Genomic DNA, 21135 nt, shown 5'->3' with positions numbered 1-21135 from the left:
ATGTACAGGGACACTACCACCTGACACGCCTTACCATGTGCGCCGTCTTTGGTGTATATGAACCGCTTTCATAATCATCAAAGACTATGATGGCAGAGCAATATTTTTTACAGATCTCTACACTATTCCATGGAATGCTGTGCAGTAGAGCACTACCATCTAGAATGTAGGCCTACTGGACATCATTCAGTGATTTGGATGTGTTAGACTATTCAGAAGAAGTTGTTTCCACATAGCATCATGTTGGTTTATTAGCTGAAAGTATTGTAAGTTGGTAGTTTCAAAAAGTGCTGGTGGATAACAAACTTCATGTTCATGTTGTCACCTCGAGTCTCCTCTGGAACTGTAGGATCAATGCACACATATTTGCCTGTATGTACATATAACTTTATTGCCAGGATCTTGAATACATTGCAAGACTTTCTGGCCAAAATATTCAATGCTTAATACCACATTGCTTATATTCCGAATCACCTGCAGTAACTCCCGTATCAATGGTATGAAGTCTCTGAGTCGTAACCAAATGTATTTTTCAATTGCCATTGTGTCCCTGACGTGTGGCCATAAGGTCTTATGTTGGCCGCTGCTGGAGTAACGCCCTGATACTATTGCAAGGCATTACATACATTTCAGCGCAGATTTGGTCTGGATGTACTCATTCCTATATCTCTTGCCAAACCTCTGGTTTTCTTTGAGGCTTCTCATAGAAACCCTTTCAATCCAGTCCAGATGGTCCGAACGTCATACAACATGGAGGTCATTGTCAAACTGCTGTTGAACATCTTTGTATTTCTACTGGTTAAAAAATTGTTAAAATACTTATACATCCCAATATAAATACTGTAACCATGGCAACACAAATGCCATCTGGAAAAAATGGAATGTAGATCATCCAGAAGCAACAGGAACGGAGATGTCACTCATCTGCATCTTGAGCTGGTCATTAGTGTATCGCTTTGGACTGAAATGTTCACCCCAGGGTATCCCTGTGTGTATACCATTGTTGATTACAGCTAAAACAACATTTTTTGCCAAAATTGACACATTATGTTGTGTTTTTCCGACTATGAAAAACTATAAGTTTGATATCACTGAATAGGAAATTTAATAAGCTTTTGGATGACATAAATCAAACTTGTATATCATGTATTTCAAATGGTTAAATATATGTAATTAATGGGGCATATTAATTTTGACTTAAAATGACCTTTATTGACCTCTGACCCCTTGACCCAATGCTTGGATTTTCGGTGACTTTTAGTATGTTGCTCTACACTTTATATGGAATTCAAAAATACTTGCTTTGTTACTATTGCAATTTGTGGTGGGTATATCATTAGATTGACTGGACTAAGTGGCCTCTTTTATTTCTCAATATATTCACAATAATCTTCCTACTTCTATAATTAATTTATTTAATAACGTCGTACATTGTCATGATTATAAACTTCGTAGCATACATTGTAACTTCCAGTTAAATATTCCTTTTAGAAGACTTAGAATTTAGCAATTTTTTATTTCCGTTTCAAGTCCCAGAATCTGGAACGAGTTGGATGTCACTATTAAAAGTTTACCTTCTCCTTTTACCTTTCGAAATAAATTAAAAAGATATTATCTATCATTGTATTAAAGTGTTCATGAATATAACTTTTATTATTTATATTACTATTCTGTTTTTTTTTTTGTTTTATTGATTTTATTGATCAAATTTTGATTTGTTTAGTCTGTAAATCAACAATGTAAATATTCATTACTCTAAAAGGGTCTTACATGACACAGTTGACTAACAATAGAACAGCAATGCCAAAGACAAACGCGTGAATTTGAAAAGAATTAGGTTTTTTAAAACTACTCGTATCAAAAAACCTGTAAATTAAATCAAATTATGTTTTTAAATTGCAAAGCACAAATTATAACTCTTGCCTGAAGTTTTTTGGACAAGTAGTTCTCGAGAAAATGCAATTTCAGTTTACTTGTTACTTTAGGACTGCTCGCCGGCTTTTGATAATTGTCTCCTATGTTTTAACATTGGGAGGTCTGAAAATAGTATTACAAAGTTGTCCAGAATTGGAACCCTGGTTTGAAATGCCTCCAAAATTTATTGACCACATATCTATCTTTACTTTCATTTTGGTAAATATGTTGCAATAACTTTTTGAGTAGTCCTGATAACGAAAAAACAACTACATATATATAAATCAATAAGTTTGACAGTTGTAAAATTTCCAAAGTATAGTCACATATCAATGTATGACCTGAAATAATATGTACAAACTGTCTTTTTTTTTCTACAGGTAATCCTTCAAAACAGTTTACAAAAATGGTCACTGACAAATTGAGAGAAAAGAAAACCATAAATGTATGTCAATAATAATAAAAACATAAAATAAATAAAGTAGTATCTACAGGACATCTATACTATTGCAAACCAGTCACTTACAGAATGCTTCTTTTCTATAAATCAATGAGGCATTATGAGCAGCTATTTTATTTATTTCTAATGTATCTTTTTCTTTTGAAATCCTTCTATAATAAAAATTATTCAAAAAATAATAATGTCAGTATTTGATAAACATTATATCTTTTATATCGATTTTATGTTTTTATTTGTGTCAGGTTGACATGGAACCACTTGATGATGATAATGATAATTTTGAGAGCAACGATGATGACAGCAATGATGATTACAACAATGATGGTATGAAACTTTCCTTAATTTCTAATCTATTTTATTTTATAAGTATTACAATTATCAGTTTGCAATTTATCTTGACAATGACAACTAAAACTATAATGATGACACCAACAATGATACAACTAAACAAGGATGAAAATTACAACAATGATGATAATGACTGATGATTAACTGTGATAATTAAACTGCTAAAGTAATGATGCTTGTTATTCTGTTGGTCAAAAAACTTGTTTCTACTACAGGTACGTATACAGCTACTGAAACTATCCCATTTGATACAGAGCAGCAATTAGATAAAGACATAATCAAGAAAGTTGAGGAAAATAAGGGGGAGGTTTTGGAAGAAACATTCAACATCTGGGACCATGGGGGACAATTGATATACCATGGTATACATCGGGTAAGTTTTGATATATATATGTAAGACACATTCAACATCTGGGACCATGGGGGACAACTGATATTCCATGGTATACATCGGGTAAAGTTTTGATATATATATGTAAGACACATTCAACATCTGGGATCATGGGGGACAATTGATATACCATGGTATACATTGGATAAGTTTTGATATATATATATATGTAAGACACAGTTAACATCTATGATCATGGGGACAATTGATATGCCATGGTATACATCGGATAAGTTTTGATATATATATATGTAAGACACAGGTAACATCTATGATCATGGGGGACAATTAATATGCCATGGTATACATCGGATAAGTTTTGATATATATATATGCAAGACACAGTTAGCATCTGGGATCATGGTGGACAATTGATATACCATGGTATACATCGGATAAGTTTTGATATATATATGTAAGACATGGTTAACATCTGGGATCATGGTGGACAATTGATATTCCATGGTATACTTCGGGTAAGTTTTGATATGTATATGTAAGACACATTCAACATCTGGGATCATGGGGGACAATTGATATTCCATGGTATACTTCGGGTAAGTTTTGATATGTATGTAAGACACATTCAACATCTGGGACCATGGGGGACAATTGATATACCATGGTATACATTGGATAAGTTTTGATATATATATATGTAAGACACAGTTAACATCTATGATCATGGGGACAATTGATATGCCATGGTATACATCGGATAATGTTTGATATATATATATGTAAGACACAGATAACATCTATGATCATGGGGGACAATTGATATGCCATGGTATACATCGGATAAGTTTTGATATATATATATGTAAGACACAGTTAGCATCTAGGATCATGGTGGACAATTGATATACCATGGTATACATCGGATAAGTTTTGATATATATGTAAGACACGGTTACATCTGGGATCATGGTGGACAATTGATATACCATGGTATATATCGGGTAAGTTACACAAAATGGATTTGCCTTGAACGTTGATATTTTATTGTTTAAATACTTTCTACACATTTCTTTAATAAACTCCATGTCAGCCAGTTAAACAGATAACATAATTGGTTTCATTCTAAGAGCGCTATATCAAATTTCTAATATAATGTAATAATAACATAATTGTATGGCCAAGGTATAGTTTGCCTTTTTCCCCATTCAGTAATTGTAATCCAATGGTTAGTGCTTATTATGAAATGTTGGTATTACAAATTTTCTATGAGTATTTTTATTAACACTTTCCTTCTGTTTTCAATCATACCTGATTTTAGCCACAGTGTTATATGAATTTGTACTAGAGAAATGCTTTGATAAAAAGAGTATAAATAGTCAGTGTATATAATAGTCTTTATTTATATTAGGGACCACTACAGAATAATGGTACTTGTTCATAGGCCTTTAAGAATATTAATAAAATATTTGAATAATAACAAGCACATTATTTTTTCCAGATCTTCGTAACATCAGAAGCACTTTACATCGTAGTGTTTGATCTCAGTGTGAACCTTAAAGATCGTGCTATCGTTATTGATTCTAATGGCGTAAGTATTGTAAGACTAATTAAGGTATTGTAGTTGTTGTGCTGGAACAAGTCTTCTTGATAAAAAAAAAAAAGCATTTACTTTTTTTTAAATCAAAAAGGTAATTTTGTTCTATTTTTTTTTTTTTTTTTTAGAAAAGGCGTCAACATCATTGGACCAACCTCCAGTTCATATTATCTTACATCCTGTCAGTTTATTCTCATAGTCGTGTTGTGGGGACAAACAAAGCAAAGGGAGTTCACAAACCAACTATCCTTATTGTGGGTACACACAAGGGGAAGCTTGGTAAGACTGAAAAAGAACAAAATACTGAGGTAAATACTCAACTACTAAAAATACAAAGTCTATAAGCAAATGTAAAGAAACTTAGTCCTGGAGTAGTGTATCAAGTAATTTTATTACTTAAGTCTAACCTGCGATTACTATAGTAGTAAGTAGTAGTACCGAGTCTATCATAACAAAGTTTTTGAATATTTATTAGAATAAATTACAGTAATTGACCCATGTTATGATATGAATATAAATTTTTTATTATTAGGCAAAAAAGGTATTTAAAGAACTTCGAGGTGCACTTGGAGAAAAACTGAAAGTACATGTGTATAATAACCATTATTTTGCCATCGAAAACAGTAAAAAAACAACAGATAAGAGCTTTAGTGATCTCAAAGAGGTTATTGATGAGTTTATGACAGATTTAGAAAGGCTTGTTCCTTTGAAGTGGATGCGTTTTCGATGTGGCATACATAATCTAAGGGGAGAAAAACACTTTTCTTTGTGTCCTGTTGAAGAGGTAAATTTAATTTAATGTTTTGTTTTTTTATTTTTTTTATATATTTAGGCAAATTGCCAAAGATAACCATAAGCGAATTCATTCACTATTATTCTTAAAGGTGGCAATCCTGTTCACAAGACAAACATATACTTTTCAGTAGTAATTAATAGTATCTAAAAAAGCATAAACAAAATATTTTTCCCACTATTAAAAAACAATTAATATTAGTAGATTTGAGCCAGACCATTTAACGACCTAGTAATATTACATGAAATATTCATTGCTATGTTGCCATTCAGTGAGAACAATTTCTGTATATATCCCCCATGACACTGTGAGAGTGACGTTTTCCTTCAGATTCAACATTATGCAGTAAATTGTATCAAGTAAATGACAAAAAGTGACAGTATTTTGCGCACAACTTTTTTATATTGGTAATTGTACCTCAAAACATTTCATGTTATAAAGCAATGTTTCACAAACTATGGGCTGTGTTGTAAGAGCCTTTATTTTAACAATGCGCAGTTTACAACAAACAGTGTAAATTTGATGTTACGCAGGTTATGAGAGTGTGGTTTGATATTCCAAAAATGTGTAACATACCAACAAATGCAATTGATATGTGCGACTAAAGTTTCAATCGGGAATCTTGTGTGAACTGTGACATGACACAGTGATATGTGCCGTGTGCATTATAAAGGGAAAACCCTGATGCTGCTCTGATTTTTTTCCGTGTCGTCAGCACAGTTTTTACCCTAAAAAAAATGTCAGCGCAATTTCCAAGGAGCTAGAGGTCCATATTCCTAATTTTCTTATCTCACCCCCAACCATGTGGGACTGAGGTGGCGGGCTCTTTTATTTATATGTGTGGTTGAAGTTTCGACCACGATGTAATGTAACGCAACACATTGACATGTCTAGTGTCTGCTATAAAGGAGAAATCCAACCGGGCTGCGCTGAATTTATAATTTTTTGGTGGATCATCATCGGTGCAATTTCTATCCTCCAAAAACAAAATTACAAAACAATTCAAGGGACCTAGAGGTCCATATTCCAAAAATGTTCTTACCTCATCCCCAACCATGGTGAGGCTAAAGGTGGCAAATTCTTTTATATTACGTTTCTAAAATTTAAGCTGGGTAGTTAGGCCGCAGCTTGGTATTGGGAACAGGATTTAGGCCACTAAATAAAAAGTTTGCGGAACACTGCTGTAAATGACAGAAATAATGTTATAAATGACATATACCTACAGTACCTTTGATTTCATTTTTTTTCTTTAGCTCAAAGAGCTGGCATATGAGAATGGTATTGCAGATGAAAACCAACAATCAACCCTTCTTAACTTCCTGTATGATCTTGGTGAAATTGTTTACATGCCTGACAACAAATTATTGAAAGATAAAGCAGTATTAGATCCAATGAAGCTGGTTGAAATTGTCACTTCTTTTGTAACAGTCATTCCACCAGAAAATCCAGTAAGTAGGTTCATAAAAAATTTTAATTCAGTGTTCCTTGGGGAAATAATAGGCACATGTGAATTCCTATAGGCACTGTAGTATCAAAAGCAATATCTGACAGCCACCTTATACAGTAGTTTAAATTTGAGTGGTATATTGTATATACATATGTAATTGCATCTGCTATTCGATAACAAAATTATAATAAATGTGTGTGTGTGTGTGTTTTTTTAGCCGGCCATGTATATTGATGCCTTTGGTAAGCTTGAAAATGGCATACTGGAGGAAGACTTGTTGCGAGAATTATGGAAAGAGCGTAAAGTTGACGAAGGAAAGAATTTTGACTTTCTTGTAGCACTGATGATCCAATTGGGTTTCATTTGTAAGAGGAAGACAACATGTAGCCGAGATATGCAAAGTACATCTACAGTAGGTTTTGTTAAATCTTTTCTACATGTTTTGCAAGTAGTCAAATTATGTATAAAAAATGATTTTTGGTATGATACATTTCAAAATTTCAAATATTTTGGTGCTGAAAGATGTTTTTAACATGCACAGGAAATTATCTTAATTTTCTTATTAAAAGATATCTAAATGGTATTTTACAATTTCAGAGATCTGTTGTAAAACAATCATATTTTGTGCCACTACGCCTTGCTTTTAAGACATCAACTGAAGTGAAAGCAGCGCCTGATGAATTTCCAGCTATCAGTATCTATTACGACTTTAAGGGATATCTGCCAGATGTATTGTTTCCATACATGATTATTGATTTCCTCAACAAATTTCAAAAGATAGGCGTTGACCCAATACTCTTGTATAATCATGCTGAACTTTACTTCGACCAAGATCATCATCTGACCTTATCTCTTGTCAAATTTGTGACTACGGAGAATGAAAGAAAGTTCTTGTTAAAGGTACTGTATCATATAATTTCTTGTGTCATAATTTAATCTAAGCATAAACTCAAATTCAGATATCAGAACATTACTTTTCTTCTTTTTTTCAGGTGACTATTAAAAGAACAAATGATGCTAATGAAGCAAGTAATGAAGAACCTTCTTCTGAAGCATGTAAAGAAGTATGTTATTTCATATATCAGTTTTTAAATTTTTTATTTATTTGTTATTTATTTTGTTTATTTGGTTTTTTATAATTATGACATAGTTTAAAATAACTTAAATATTTAAAATCATGTTTGTGTAGTTTACTTGATGTGTAATATAATTTGTAATTTTTATTGATATACATTTTTAATTGAATATGAAATTGATTATTGACAATTGATTTATAAAAACATTACATCTTTAACAAATTAATGATATAATCTTAATATTATATAAATTTAAAATAAAAACTTAAAGTACAGTTATCAAAACTAGTTTATAAGTGATTTTCACTGAAATGTAGATGCAATTCAGTAGCATGCCTACACACTCTGAATTTTTATTATTTTTAATTTTTATATGGTCATGAATCTTGACCTCAATGCCTGAAATTAAAACTTTATAAACAATAATGAGGTTTATTGTTAATGGTGACAGATCTTATGGTAAAGATTTTGTTACATTTGTGACAAACTATGTAAAATGTGGATAGTAGTGATAATTTACCTTAACTTTAAGATTTATTTTAATTATTATTGTTTTCTTCTCAAAAAATTTCATCTGGTTTCAAATATATATTAAATAAATCAATGTTAACTTTTTGGTTAAACCAGTTGACAAGTACTTACTTGCTACGTTTCAGCTACTTTCAGTAGCCTTGATCACGCAAATGACGTTGACATGATGTTCTGTCATTCGTCATAGTTCGGTGAATTGCGCCATCTTTCGTCTGATGTTCAGCTTTCTGCTGGTGTCCCCCTTTGGATGCTCGGGTGTCCCTTTTTATTAAGTCATCGTAGATGTGGCTCAGTTCATGTCCTCCCTGGTCTCTGTTGATGTTCATATTTGTTTTTCTTATCCAAATGGCTTCTTTTATTTTTCTTGATAAGTAGTGTTGTTCTTTGTCTAATATTTTTGTATTTTCAAAATCCGGTATGTGATTTTCTATGGTGGCGTGATCTGTGATTGCTGATTTGTGTAGAATTTTAGATTGTGAGTGGCGAGCGCTCAATCTTGTTTTTAGGATGAACGAGACTTTCTCTTAATTTGTTTTTGGGAGTGATATATTTATTTACATCCTAAAGACAAGATTGACAAAGATCAACAGTGTGGTATAGTCTACCAAGTAGGTTGCCACAACTGCAAGAAGGTATACATAGGGGAAACAGGCAGAGCATTAAAAACAAGAATAATAGAACACAAAACAGACGTGGAAAAAAATACGGTAGGGACAAGAACCAGGAGCGCTCGCCACTCACAATCTAAAATTTGTGGTTTAACCAAAAAGTTAACATTGATTTATTTAATATTATTGTTTTACTTTTTCCTTTTGTATTGTAAATGTTTAGTAAACATTTTAAAAACGTGTGCTACATTGTTTATGTGTTTATTGCATGTTTTTTGGAAATTAACCTTCAATTTGTATCTTTAGGTTTTGTTAACGATCCAGAAGTCATTTGAACCTTCTAAAGATGGTGGTAGAAGAGGGATTCAATATGAGAGATGCATACTTTGTGATGTATGTAGTGATGGATCAGAAAAGAAGCACATTCAAAATCTTGGTGATTTCCAGGACGAGAAGTTACCATGCACCAAAACTGGAAAGTATTTGAGGATGGATGTTGCACGTTACAAGCGGCTATTTGGAGGTAAGAGTAATAACAGAGACAGCAAGTTTGATTTTATTTTATTAATTGTTTGACCAATAAACAAAGATAAAGTCAAAGGTACAGACTGTTAATCTGTAATTATATGAGTCAGCAGAAAAATAAGTATAAATAATTAAATGTATGTAAAGAATTAACAGATAAAATGTGGAGAAAAACCTAAATATTAAATAAATAAAATTAAGTATAAAATACATGTGGAAGTCAGTAGAAAATATAAGATCTGGGAGACACCATCTAAATCAGCAACAGTAGCTATTTGATATGTTGACCCTTTTACTGCGTGTACCAGGTAGGCCTATAAACAAATGTTGTTGAACTTAGACTGTGTATACCCGTCGTTACCATGTATATAGGAAAAACAATTATTTAATCGTATTTGCCTATAATTTGTAGCACCCTCTGTAGTTTTCGATAATTTTGAAGATATTTGCAATTCATTAAAACTATTTACAAGATAAGTCCTCTATATTTGTTAATATCGTCTTGAAATTTGTTGTAACTTGCACCCTCTATCACATGTTTAGTCATTTCGACCTTGGAAAGTTGTATTTTAGCTAATAGGGCAATATCATGTTTATCGTAACATGCACAAAAATTTCCGAATAATCATTATTTATGATTTGTTTTGGAAAATGGTTTTTTTCTACGATTTTGACTCAAAGCTAAAAAAATCCAAAACAAAATCATTGATGTATACACATCTGGAAGAAATGATACAGAAATTGTTAAAAGGTTAAATTTTTTTATTTTTCTTGAGTTTTAACAAAGTTGAATCAGATTTTTAAAAGTAAAGTTGTATTTCTATTGAATAAGTAAAGAGTTTTCTTTGTTATTTCAGAATCAAATCACTGGCAGAAAGTTGCAGCACCGGTGGCAGCAGTTTTAGTTGCAGTTTTTGCAATCTTGATAGGTTGTGATATACTACCAGCAGGAATTACCATTATTATTGGTGTTGTTTTAACTCTGGCTGCAGCCTGGTATACTCACAATATTTTAAAGATGGATATCTTTAGGCTAGGCCTAAAGACCGTCCATGAGAGGATATTCACCGCGAGCTACTTAGGTAGTGCATTGTTTCTCTCTCTTTATCATAATTAAAAGTAATATAAATGCATTATTTTCACAAAACGTCAACAATTGTAGGGAATGGGTCTTTAATTTCATTTAACTTGTTTATTTCACAAACCAGCATAAAAGTGAAACTGAAACAATGATTATCTTCATGAAATTAATTTCCTGTAATTTTATTTGCAGATTCTAAATCTTGTAACCATTTTCAAGATCTAAAAGCTGATGTCAGTAGATGCTTTGACGGTGAAAGATACTGTTGGCTAAGATTCCTACTATTTGATGTTTTAAATGTTGGTGACCTTACAAATCCACATTTTATTGGGAACGACTTACTCAATGCACTTGAACACAAAGGTTTAATCTCACCAACCAATGTTAATTTGCTGTTGGAGATTACAAAGCTATCAGAAATCAAACCTGCTGAAGATATTGTGAAACAGTACATGAAAGACAACAATGTTCAGGACAGGCCTGAAACAAAGTTGTCATCTTACAGAAAGCGACTGTTTACAGCTATGTTAGATATTCACTTAGATGCATTCAAAAGAATTATTTCAAACTATGGATTGAGAAAACATAACTTCTCCAATGTTTGGGATGCAGTTCTCCATCTGGAGATTGAGGCAGAATTAGCAGATGATCCAGACAAAATAAAAAGTTTTGCTCGTCATCTAAACCAAAAAGCAAGAGACATACTACTTGGTAATGCTATGTTAATAACATTACTAACTTTACTCTTCTTTAAGAACTGTAATAAAATATATTGTTATTGACTCGTTCATTCTTTAACCAGTTTACATTATAATTTAACCAAAATTAAATTTGGTTAAATTTTAATCATTAAAATTAGTAATGTCATTAACTGATTATTTACAGGCAATAATGAGAAGAAATAAGACAGCATCATCAAGTCACCAATGTGAACCAAGTGAAGGTAAATTATTCATAAATATTATGCAAGATTGGGAGATAAACATAAAAATTACATGATTTTAGTATGATTATTGACAAGATGATAATGACCAAGTAGTAATGAGGATTTACTATGAAATTTATGATTTAAAACACAAAGAATATATTATGTAGAATATTAATATAGGAATAAAAAAATAAGAGTGAGTAGTTTTGTTTTATACTGTAGTTGTTTCTAAAAGCTGATTATAGATAGAAAATTATTGAATTATAATTATTATGTTATATCATCATATTCAAACAATGATTATGATTATTAAACAATAATTATTAAAATGCTGAATTTGTTACTTAAAATTGGAAATGATTTTGTGTTTTTTCGTGAATTTTTATTCATAAATCTTATCTACTTAATTTATTTCCTGAAATTGGAAATGATTTTGTGGTGTTTCATGAATTATACTGCAATCATATTCAAATAATGATTATGATTTCAACAATGATTATGATGCTAATCTATTGAATTTATTACATTGGAAAATATTGTGGTGTTTTATGAATTTATATTTATTATTCATATTCTTAAAAAAACAATTACAATTTCCACAATAATTATGATAACTGTTATACTAAATTTATTGATACTGTTTTTCATTCGTATAGATCTCTCAGAGGATGATGATGAAGACTTAAGTCACAGACTTAGCCCAATGATGCAATAAACATGGACATTCTATTCATACAAATGTTAGATGGCGTTAAAGTGTTGAAAACTGGTACCAGTACAATCTACCTGTGAACTCTTTTATCTGCCAATTGAGTAGTGATTTGGTTGCAATGTAATGTTAGCGTGTCATACCTCAATGTACAAAAGCATACTGTAGATTCCCTGGTATCCCAGACTTCAAACACACTAGTTATTGTCTGTGGTGTTTTCTTTCCAAAAACAAATTGCTGTCCCCTTATAATAGGATTAAATCAACCATTTGGCACTCTCAAACGTGTCCCTTTAATAGGGTTGTCCCCTGATTAGGAGTTGGCTGTAGTGTTGAAACATATATTTCCCCTCGTTTTATGAGAAAGTGTCCCCTGAATAGGGGTGTCCTAAAGAAGGGGTTTACTCCAGTAGTAAAGAGGAGGCGTTCTACTGTTGAAAGATTTATTATAAGATTTCAGTGTACTAAACGGTACATGAATGTTAGTAACAAAAATAAGATGACAAAACAAAATAACAATACTGGAATATTACAAAAAATAACAGTAGGCCTACAAGCATGTGGGTATAGAACATTGCTACTGTTCCTGCAGGCATTACATATTGCTATATTTAGAGATAAGACCATTTTAACTGTTTTTATATTTTGTTGTGCATTTATATTAGAGTCTCTAGGTTGAGATTACAGGCAAATCAAACGGCAAACATACATTTTTTGAATAAGAATTGAGTTAGGTAAGAAGAATATGTGCTACCTCAGACCTCAATGCCATAAAAGAATAATGGATTAATAAATGAGTTGTAGATTATAATTAGGATGTCTTGAGGAACAAAATATCTCAAATTAAATAATATGCCTATTTTTTTTCTTACATTTTAATAAATATGAATATTATTTTTCCATGAAAGAAATTTATCAAACAAGCCTTTATCTACTTCATTGATTACATTCTATCCAATTAAGAGATCCAATTTTGTTTGAAATGTTTCTTCTGTTTTAAAAAATAATCCAAAGGTCAAAGTCCACTCTTGATTCCCCTTTTTATTAAAAACAAAAATGTTCCCCTAAAGAAATTCAACCTTGCTTGTCAAATGAAACGACAACATTATAGTACAGTACAGTAAATGGACAGAGTTTAAATATTAAAAATAAAGAGGAAAAAACACCTAGGAACTGGAAGTAGTTGAAATGTCTTCCAATTTTTTGTTTAACTTCAGAGAACCAGTTAATTATATAGTTTGTTAATTTATTTTTTTTATATGCAGAACTGCAAAAACAAAACAGGACAAAAATATATGCAAATGAGACCAGGTAAACGGAAGAACAGAATCAGAGCCATATATATAAAGTCATAACTATATATATGGCTCTGAACAGAATTAAATCCTTGCGCCCTCTAATCCTTCCCTTACCATACTAGACATAGACACAACTTTGTTGAATCCCACGTTGCTACTAAACGCCACTTCTCTAACCCTGTTCCATATTTGATCCGATTATTAAACAAACAATGCTTAAATCTAAATTAATGTTTGATAAATGAATTGTTTATAGTGTTCAATTTTTTTGTACAGTAATTATATTTTTTATGAATACATTTTATAATGTCTCTTTGGTAAATGAAATGTTTTATATTTTGATATTTTTTTACTTTCAATTCAATTTTGTAAATTAAACTCAATTCAGTATTTATGCTGCTATGTTTTATTGTTATTCATATTTTTTAATAAATACTAAATTATGAATGAAAAACATATTTGTTTATTTGTAAGGATAGTGTTTTTTGAAGAGGGAGATTTTAACATCGAGGAGATCATTATATCAAATTGTACGTGCTAGCTATTGTTAAAAATGTATTGTTTATTATAGGAATAATATTATTCATTTCACCAACCCGCCGCCGGAGATCGAGTAATAAAGTTCTTCGATAATATTGTTGCAGCGATAAAATGTAGACAAATTGTGATTGCGCCCTCTATAAAAAATAAAGTTTATCACCACCCCATGCCCACCACACGTTTTTATATATATACAGAAGAATGACAAAAACAAGAAGTAAGTTTTGTTTCATTATTATCATACCATATCATATACGGAATTCTTTATACTGTATTGTTTTAATAGCAGGTCTTTATTTGGATCTTATATTCGTATCCTAGGATATAGGCCCTACCTAGCCTAGCTAGCTAACAAACTATTCTAGCTAGGCCTAGGCTTAGCCATCTACGTACTGACTACACTACTACTAGGGGCCTACTACTAGCCTAGCTAGGGGCGCTAGTTCCGTTTCGCACCTGTCTTTTATTTCGACTCCAAGTGTGTTAAGGAACTTTATCCTCAATATCACACCTTAGAATTAGACTTACTTACGTACTTTTAGTTTTACAATGGAGAATCACAGAAAAAGTAACAAATAAATCCTTTTAATTTAGATGTGTTTCTTGCACATGGGCGGTTTGTGAATTTCACATCATAGGGCCTAGGCCTACTCCATGTTCAATATTGACGTTTCTATGGAGCGCCAAAAGAGCAACTATAATAGAGGGCTAAAAAGGCAGTGGAATGCGCATATTTAATGCATTTATTGGTGAAAATTACGTTCAATTTCAATATATTTTGTCAATGTCAATACAACTAAAATGTTATTGTTACTGTTGAAACTGTACATGGTTTTCGTTGACTTTTAAGAATAAAAATCGACAATTTCATCATCATAAGATGTACTGTAGGTTTATCGCCGTGGCTAAAAATATGGTACCGTATCCTAACTTCCGTTTGCTAAAGGTACGGTAAAATTACATTACGTCATAATCAGCCAATGGGGTGCTGGTGTGTGACGTCATTGTATAAGGACTTTGAATTTTTGTTCATATCGCGAAAACAGTGATCAACCGCATTTTCCTGCTATTATCGCCGTCGTGTGATGACAAAAACTAAATGTAGCCTACGTCTGTTATTATTATTGAAAAGCCAAAACATGTTGATTTTAATTCTAGGATACAGAAAACTGTTTCAAAAGAGGCCTAGGCCTATTTACTATAACCTCATTATGTGAGTTTGTGTAAGGAAAGCGGTGCCATGGAAGCTGCATGTGTGCGCTGATTTCTGTGACTCAGCCCTGGGCTACTGTCTAAATCATATTATTTGAGAGCCCCTTTATTGTCCGCATTTGCTTGTTGTTTATGGTCATCATCTGTAAACAAAGGTTAATAAAAAATATAGGCCTAAATACTGTAGGCCATTTGGAATAAAAATAAAACTCTCATAGTAACTAAGGACGAATGAACTAGACGCAACACAATTTCCAACATTGAATTATAATTCCTTTACTTCTAATCAACATATCGGATTATAATACTACTACTGTATGTTGTATAATGAAATAATATTTGAGATTGAGTGCATGTTTTAAACGCTTTATGAAACGTCCACCAACCACATGAACTTGCTCTATTACTACATCATTGACGTTGTCGCCCGTTATTAAACGTCTGGATTCAACATTACTAGGTCTAGCCCCGGGGCTGAGTCACATAATCGGTGCACACATCCATGCAGCCTGGCGCCGCCGATAGACATTCTCTACAGACGCTATATGAAAAAAAGTCCTTATACAATGACGTCACACAAGTACCAGCACCCCATTGGCTGATTATGACGTAATGCAATTTTACCGCACCTTTAGTAAAGAGAAGTTAGGATACGGTACCGTATCTTTAGCCACGGCGTAGGTTTATATACCTCAATGATCTAAATAATATCCCTCTTAGTCATAGTCCCGGGCATGGACTAATTAGATGTAGGGTCGGTTAATGTTCTTTGAAAACCGTTCTTTGTGTGCGAAATTCGTGAACGGTGTGCGAGAAACACGTAAAATCATTAAAAAAAAAGAAAAAAACAAAAGATTTATTTGTCACTTTTTATGTGATTCTTCTTCATAAAAGTACTTATGAGGCCCAATTCTAAGGTGTGGTATTCACAATAAGTTACTTAATAAATTTTTAGTCGAAATAAAACAGGTGCGAAACGGAACTAACGCCGGCCTAGGCCCTAGAGGCCAGCTAGGGTCAGGCCTAACCTTCTATCTAGGCCTACTAATCTCTCTAGTCTCTTGTACTAGGCTAGACTAGTTAGGGGTGCAATAGACGGTTGATCGGGACCACAGACGATCAGGCCCAGGCGATCGGAGAGCCCAATAATGTTGTAAGACGATTGGGACAAGAGACGATCGGGCACAAAATAAAAATGTATGGTCTAAATGACTCTTACAACTCAAATCAATAAACAATTTTTGTGCTACCGAAGCCATCTTGCAGACAAACAGTCGTGACCAGCTGAGCGTAAAAACGGTGAATATATATATCACAAGAATGAGTAATCTGCGATTTTTGCATTAGAAATTTGTAACAGAGCATGGATGCCCGCGGATGTATACAGACTAAAGAAGACTTGATTTGTCATATTAAATAGAATTATGATAATATTAATATATATAAATTTGATTTCTTTTAATTTAATTTATATTGCTACATCGTCATATTGTATTTTTGTGAGGGTCCCTAGTGATCAGCTTGAGCTGGATGGACCACCCTCATAAAATATTTTTGAAATAAAAATAAATAAATAAAACATTTAATAAAACATATTTAATAACAAACTAGTGTACATTCACTTATATTGGTTTAAGTGGATATCAGTCACCTTTAATTTTGGTATTCGTATGGCGCTCCACAATCTATCTGCTATGCCATGCTTTTGATAATTTTGAACTAGGGCTAGGCAGTGCCATTGTTAACCCACTCACTGTAGTTCATCCTATTGATTATCACTAGTAATAGTAGTGTACAATGACAGAGTATTGACATATTTCATTTTATTATCACTCTGTGTAAATAACCAAAATGGTAATACAGTAGTACCAAGTAAACAGCTGTGTGTTTATTTATTATCTTTGTTGAACATTAGAATACAATGTTAATATTAAATCTATGGTTTAAGATTATCTATAACAAATTGTATAACAGGAACTCAATAACCAAAACAAACAAATCATAAATACATTTCTACCCTGGTTTTCTGCAGGGGCGGACGCAGGGGTGTTGCCCCAGTTGCCCGGGCAACACACTTAATTTCATACTAAATGTTTTTTTCTGCCACTAAATTAAAATTTAGATCCCATTTCAATGATGCATATATTAACCATTAATGTTGTTATAGAAGTCCAGGTTTGGAAGAGTCTATATGTAAATTGATTGACTGCAGAGTAAAATTAACCGTGCGCGCACAATTTAACGGCGGTCAGTGGATTTTTTTTTTTCGTTTCTCTACGTCCGTAAAATTAGGCCGCATTTCTGTAGTAATTATGAACGTTCCGAACTTTGAAATAACATTTGTACAGTATAGTGGATAAATGAAAATGAATTTGGAAATTGTGGTTTTACTGACTTACTTAGCATTTATTTCAAAATAATACAATTCAACGTTTTGCTCAATATATTTATAGTAGCAGCTTCACATTTTTTATCTAACTTGTTTAAATTATTAATTTATAGGCCTAGTAATTAATTTGTATTAATTGATCATAATTGCTAGAATAATATTACCTTACCGGAGGGGACTTCCTCTGACGTTCGTATTGAACGCAAAAAAAATGTTATCCTTAGTCGCATGTGTTTTACCGGCGGAAAAAATAGGCGGGATAAATACTGCTGATAGATATTAGAGTGTCATTTCCGGCGAAAACTAGAGGTGCCATTTTCTCGTGAATTTTATGTGCGAGTGTACCATTTCCGGCCACCTAGAGGTGTCATTTAACAAAATTCGCTTCGTCACAGGCCCCATGGCGCAAATACTTGGTTTCTATTATGGCCCTGGACTCTTGGGCAACCCCCTTAAAATAGTCCTGCGACCGCCCCTGTTCTGTATATGTGTTATAATGAACTTTTTATCATAAGAACAAATTGTATAACAGGAACTCAATAAACAAAACAAACAAATCATTAATAATAACAATTTCTACCCTGGTTTTCTGTATAAATGTTATAATTAACTTTTTATCATATAAACTGTTCGACCAGAGCAATATGTACAAAAAATAAAAAAGATAATAAATGCTTGCTGAAGTCTTATGACTGTATATAGCCCCTAAACCAGACCAGATCAAATGTGAGATAACAAATTACTTATTAGAGGTCCCTGTAGCCCAAAAGAAGATTAACCAAAAATAAAATTTCAAATAAGACCAATTTTGACAAATATAGTGACCCATGAAACCGAAAGAAGAGAGCTCAATCAACCAGATCTAACATGGGATACCACATAAGACTAAATTAAGGTATTGGGAATACCTGTTTTAACGCCCACTTAGCGTGTGAGGACTTGTATCAGAATGGATGACACAATTGCAGCAAATGCATAAAATGTCATTAAAACCAATTAATTAATGACATGACTTTCAAATTAGAACTAGCTAGTCAACAGCAAAGTAAAAGATTAGGTCTGTTTTAGAATACAGTGTGTAGTACTATGTTTGGACACTAAAAAAAAAACAAAATTTGTATAGGAAATCTTTATAGCCTAAATACTTTTGGGGAATTAGAAAGTAAACCAAGCAAACTACACAAGTTTAGAAGAAAATAAAGTGCAAAGGCTTTGCCACTGAGGCTACGTCGAAAAAAATCCTCATGACATTTTCTTTAAAGAAATTTAATTTCTTCATTGTAGAAACAAACCCATTTTGAGTAAGAAATAGAAAATAGAAAAATGTGAAACTAGAGAACTAAAAGAGGATAAATTATGTTTTAATAATTTTTCTGTATATAACATACTCAATTTTTGACAATTTCATAGCTAAAACAATTTTTGTCAGAGATTTTTCTTATGAAAAAAAGTACTGTAATTGTTCAGTAGGAGTTGATCAGGAATTGTGTTTTATCTCAGAATCTTTTTAGCCAGGATTGTTTTTGTACTTTGAGGAAAAAAAGGGGCCTGATTATTGTTAATGACCGTTAATGTGTTTGTGTTTTACTGTTTGCCTGTTGCCCCTAGATACAGCCAAACAAATCCTATCAAAATCATTATCGTCAGTTTAATATTAACTTTGTATTTAAACAAAAGATAAAGTAAAAATCATCTGATTGTTTGAAACATGTACAAAGGTTATAGAAATGTTTGGTTATTACTTTATGATCCATTTATTAATAGACTAAAATGCACTGCTTCCCCAGGGCTGTTAGTCAGGGTATTTGTGTGGGGTATTGTACTACCTTACTTTATGATCCATTTATTAATAGACTAAAATGCACTGCTTCCCCAGGGCTGTTAGTCAGGGTATTTGTGTGGGGTATTGTACTACCTTACTTTATGATCCATTTATTAATAGACTAAAATGCACTGCTTCCTCAGGGCTGTTAGTCAGGGTATTTGTGTGGGGTATTGTACTACCTTACTTTATGATCCATTTATTAATAGACTAAAATGCACTGCTTCCCCAGGGCTGTTAGTCAGGGTATTTGTGTGGGGTATTGTACTACCTTACTTTATGATCCATTTATTAATAGACTAAAATGCACTGCTTCCCCAGGGCTGTTAGACAGGGTATTTGTGTGGGGTATTGTACTACCTTACTTTATGATCCATTTATTAATAGACTAAAATGCACTGCTTCCCTAGGGCTGTTAGTCAGGGTATTTGTGTGGGGTATTGTACTAGGCCTACCTTACTTTATGATCCATTTATTAATAGACTAAAATACACTGCTTCCCCAGGGCTGTTAGTCAGGGTATTTGTGTGGGGTATTGTACTACCTTACTTTATGATCCATTTATTAATAGACTAAAATGCACTGCTTCCCCAGGGCTGTTGAGTGTTAGTCAGGGTATTGTGTGGAGTATAATACGGTAGTTTAGTTCTGTAGTTATAATGCTTTATATTTCACATGACAGAAGATTGTAAAAATCTGTTGAATCAGTAAGTTTGTCTAATAACTGCATAAACATAATGTCACACTCATTTTGGTAGAAATACACCAGGAGTAGATCCAGGATTTAGAGGGGACGAGGGCTAATAATAGACTGGGGAAAGAAGCCTAGGCCCCATGGTTCTAATCAAAATTTTAAAATGTCCTTTTTCGCCCAGGCTTTTATAAAGTCTCCCACCATTTAATTTTTCCGATTTTGGACCTCCACATACTAAAATGGCAGTGCGAAATAACACTTTTGGTTTTTAATAATAAATGAACAATAAATGATATAATTATTAAATAAAGAATTGTCTATCTCATAATAAATATATTTAATTTAAAATAAAGTTCTGTTTCTATTGTAATATCCATTTTTTTTAATCCATAATTGTTATTTTAAAATATTTTGTATAAAGCTAGTAGACTGCTCACAATAAAATACAGACAGTAGTTTTTGTTTCATTATGCAAAATATGATTTTTTTTAAATTAACAATTTATAATTAGGTGATACATTTAATATAGCTTCTAGTGCATTCTCCATACCAATTTATGATACAAAAATAAATAAAATTAATGTGATGTGAAGTAGGATTGGCCTTCCCATGGATATCTTTTTTCCTTCTTGATATACCTTATCAATAATTAACCACTATATAGGCCAATAAATACTATTATCACAACATAAAATGACATAGTAGGCCCCTACTAAACAACCAGAGCCTCCTAATTAGCCTTTAGTGAAAATTTTTTTTTATACCTAAACAATTCCTGGTAATCAAAATACACATATATTATCCTAAAGCACAA

General features: G+C 32.3%; 2 protein-coding genes across 2 annotated transcripts; both read left to right on the top strand.

Annotated features, from left to right (window-relative positions):
• The first annotated feature begins 3535 nt into the window (after positions 1-3535).
• On the top strand, positions 3536-10125 carry LOC144838173 (uncharacterized). Its single transcript, XM_078693533.1, has 10 exons — positions 3536-3589; positions 4573-4662; positions 4797-4976; positions 5201-5452; positions 6715-6909; positions 7126-7320; positions 7506-7808; positions 7901-7972; positions 9430-9646; positions 10061-10125. Exons 1-10 carry the CDS (start codon positions 3536-3538, stop codon positions 10123-10125), a joined length of 1623 nt encoding a protein of 540 aa, XP_078549659.1.
• Positions 10126-10656: 531 nt separating this feature from the next.
• On the top strand, positions 10657-13940 carry LOC144838017 (uncharacterized). The gene is made up of 4 exons (XM_078693351.1): positions 10657-10730; positions 10922-11440; positions 11615-11672; positions 12314-13940. The coding sequence occupies exons 1-3, from the start codon at positions 10667-10669 to the stop codon at positions 11632-11634; spliced, it is 603 nt and encodes a 200-aa protein (XP_078549477.1). The 5' UTR covers positions 10657-10666; the 3' UTR covers positions 11635-11672; positions 12314-13940.
• The last annotated feature ends 7195 nt before the right edge of the window (positions 13941-21135 follow it).

Source organism: Antedon bifida, chromosome 3 (genome assembly GCF_963402885.1).
Source record: "Antedon bifida chromosome 3, ecAntBifi1.1, whole genome shotgun sequence".
Classification (NCBI taxonomy): domain Eukaryota; kingdom Metazoa; phylum Echinodermata; class Crinoidea; order Comatulida; family Antedonidae; genus Antedon; species Antedon bifida.
The sequence above is the reverse complement of the archived record's forward strand: the minus strand, read 5'-3'. Positions and strand labels throughout refer to the sequence as shown.

Excerpts from the sequence above, each read along its gene's own strand:
- LOC144838017 (XM_078693351.1), top strand. The coding sequence starts at position 10,667 with ATGGATATCTTTAGGCTAGGCCTAAAGACCGTCCATGAGAGGATATTC. Across the intron at positions 10,731-10,921 it reads ATTCACCGCGAGCTACTTAG|ATTCTAAATCTTGTAACCAT; the intron begins GTAGTGCATTGT and ends TTTTATTTGCAG. Across the intron at positions 11,441-11,614 it reads AGCAAGAGACATACTACTTG|GCAATAATGAGAAGAAATAA; the intron begins GTAATGCTATGT and ends GATTATTTACAG.
- LOC144838173 (XM_078693533.1), top strand. The coding sequence starts at position 3,536 with ATGGTTAACATCTGGGATCATGGTGGACAATTGATATTCCATGGTATA. Across the intron at positions 6,910-7,125 it reads TCATTCCACCAGAAAATCCA|CCGGCCATGTATATTGATGC; the intron begins GTAAGTAGGTTC and ends GTGTTTTTTTAG. Across the intron at positions 7,973-9,429 it reads CTTCTGAAGCATGTAAAGAA|GTTTTGTTAACGATCCAGAA; the intron begins GTATGTTATTTC and ends TTGTATCTTTAG.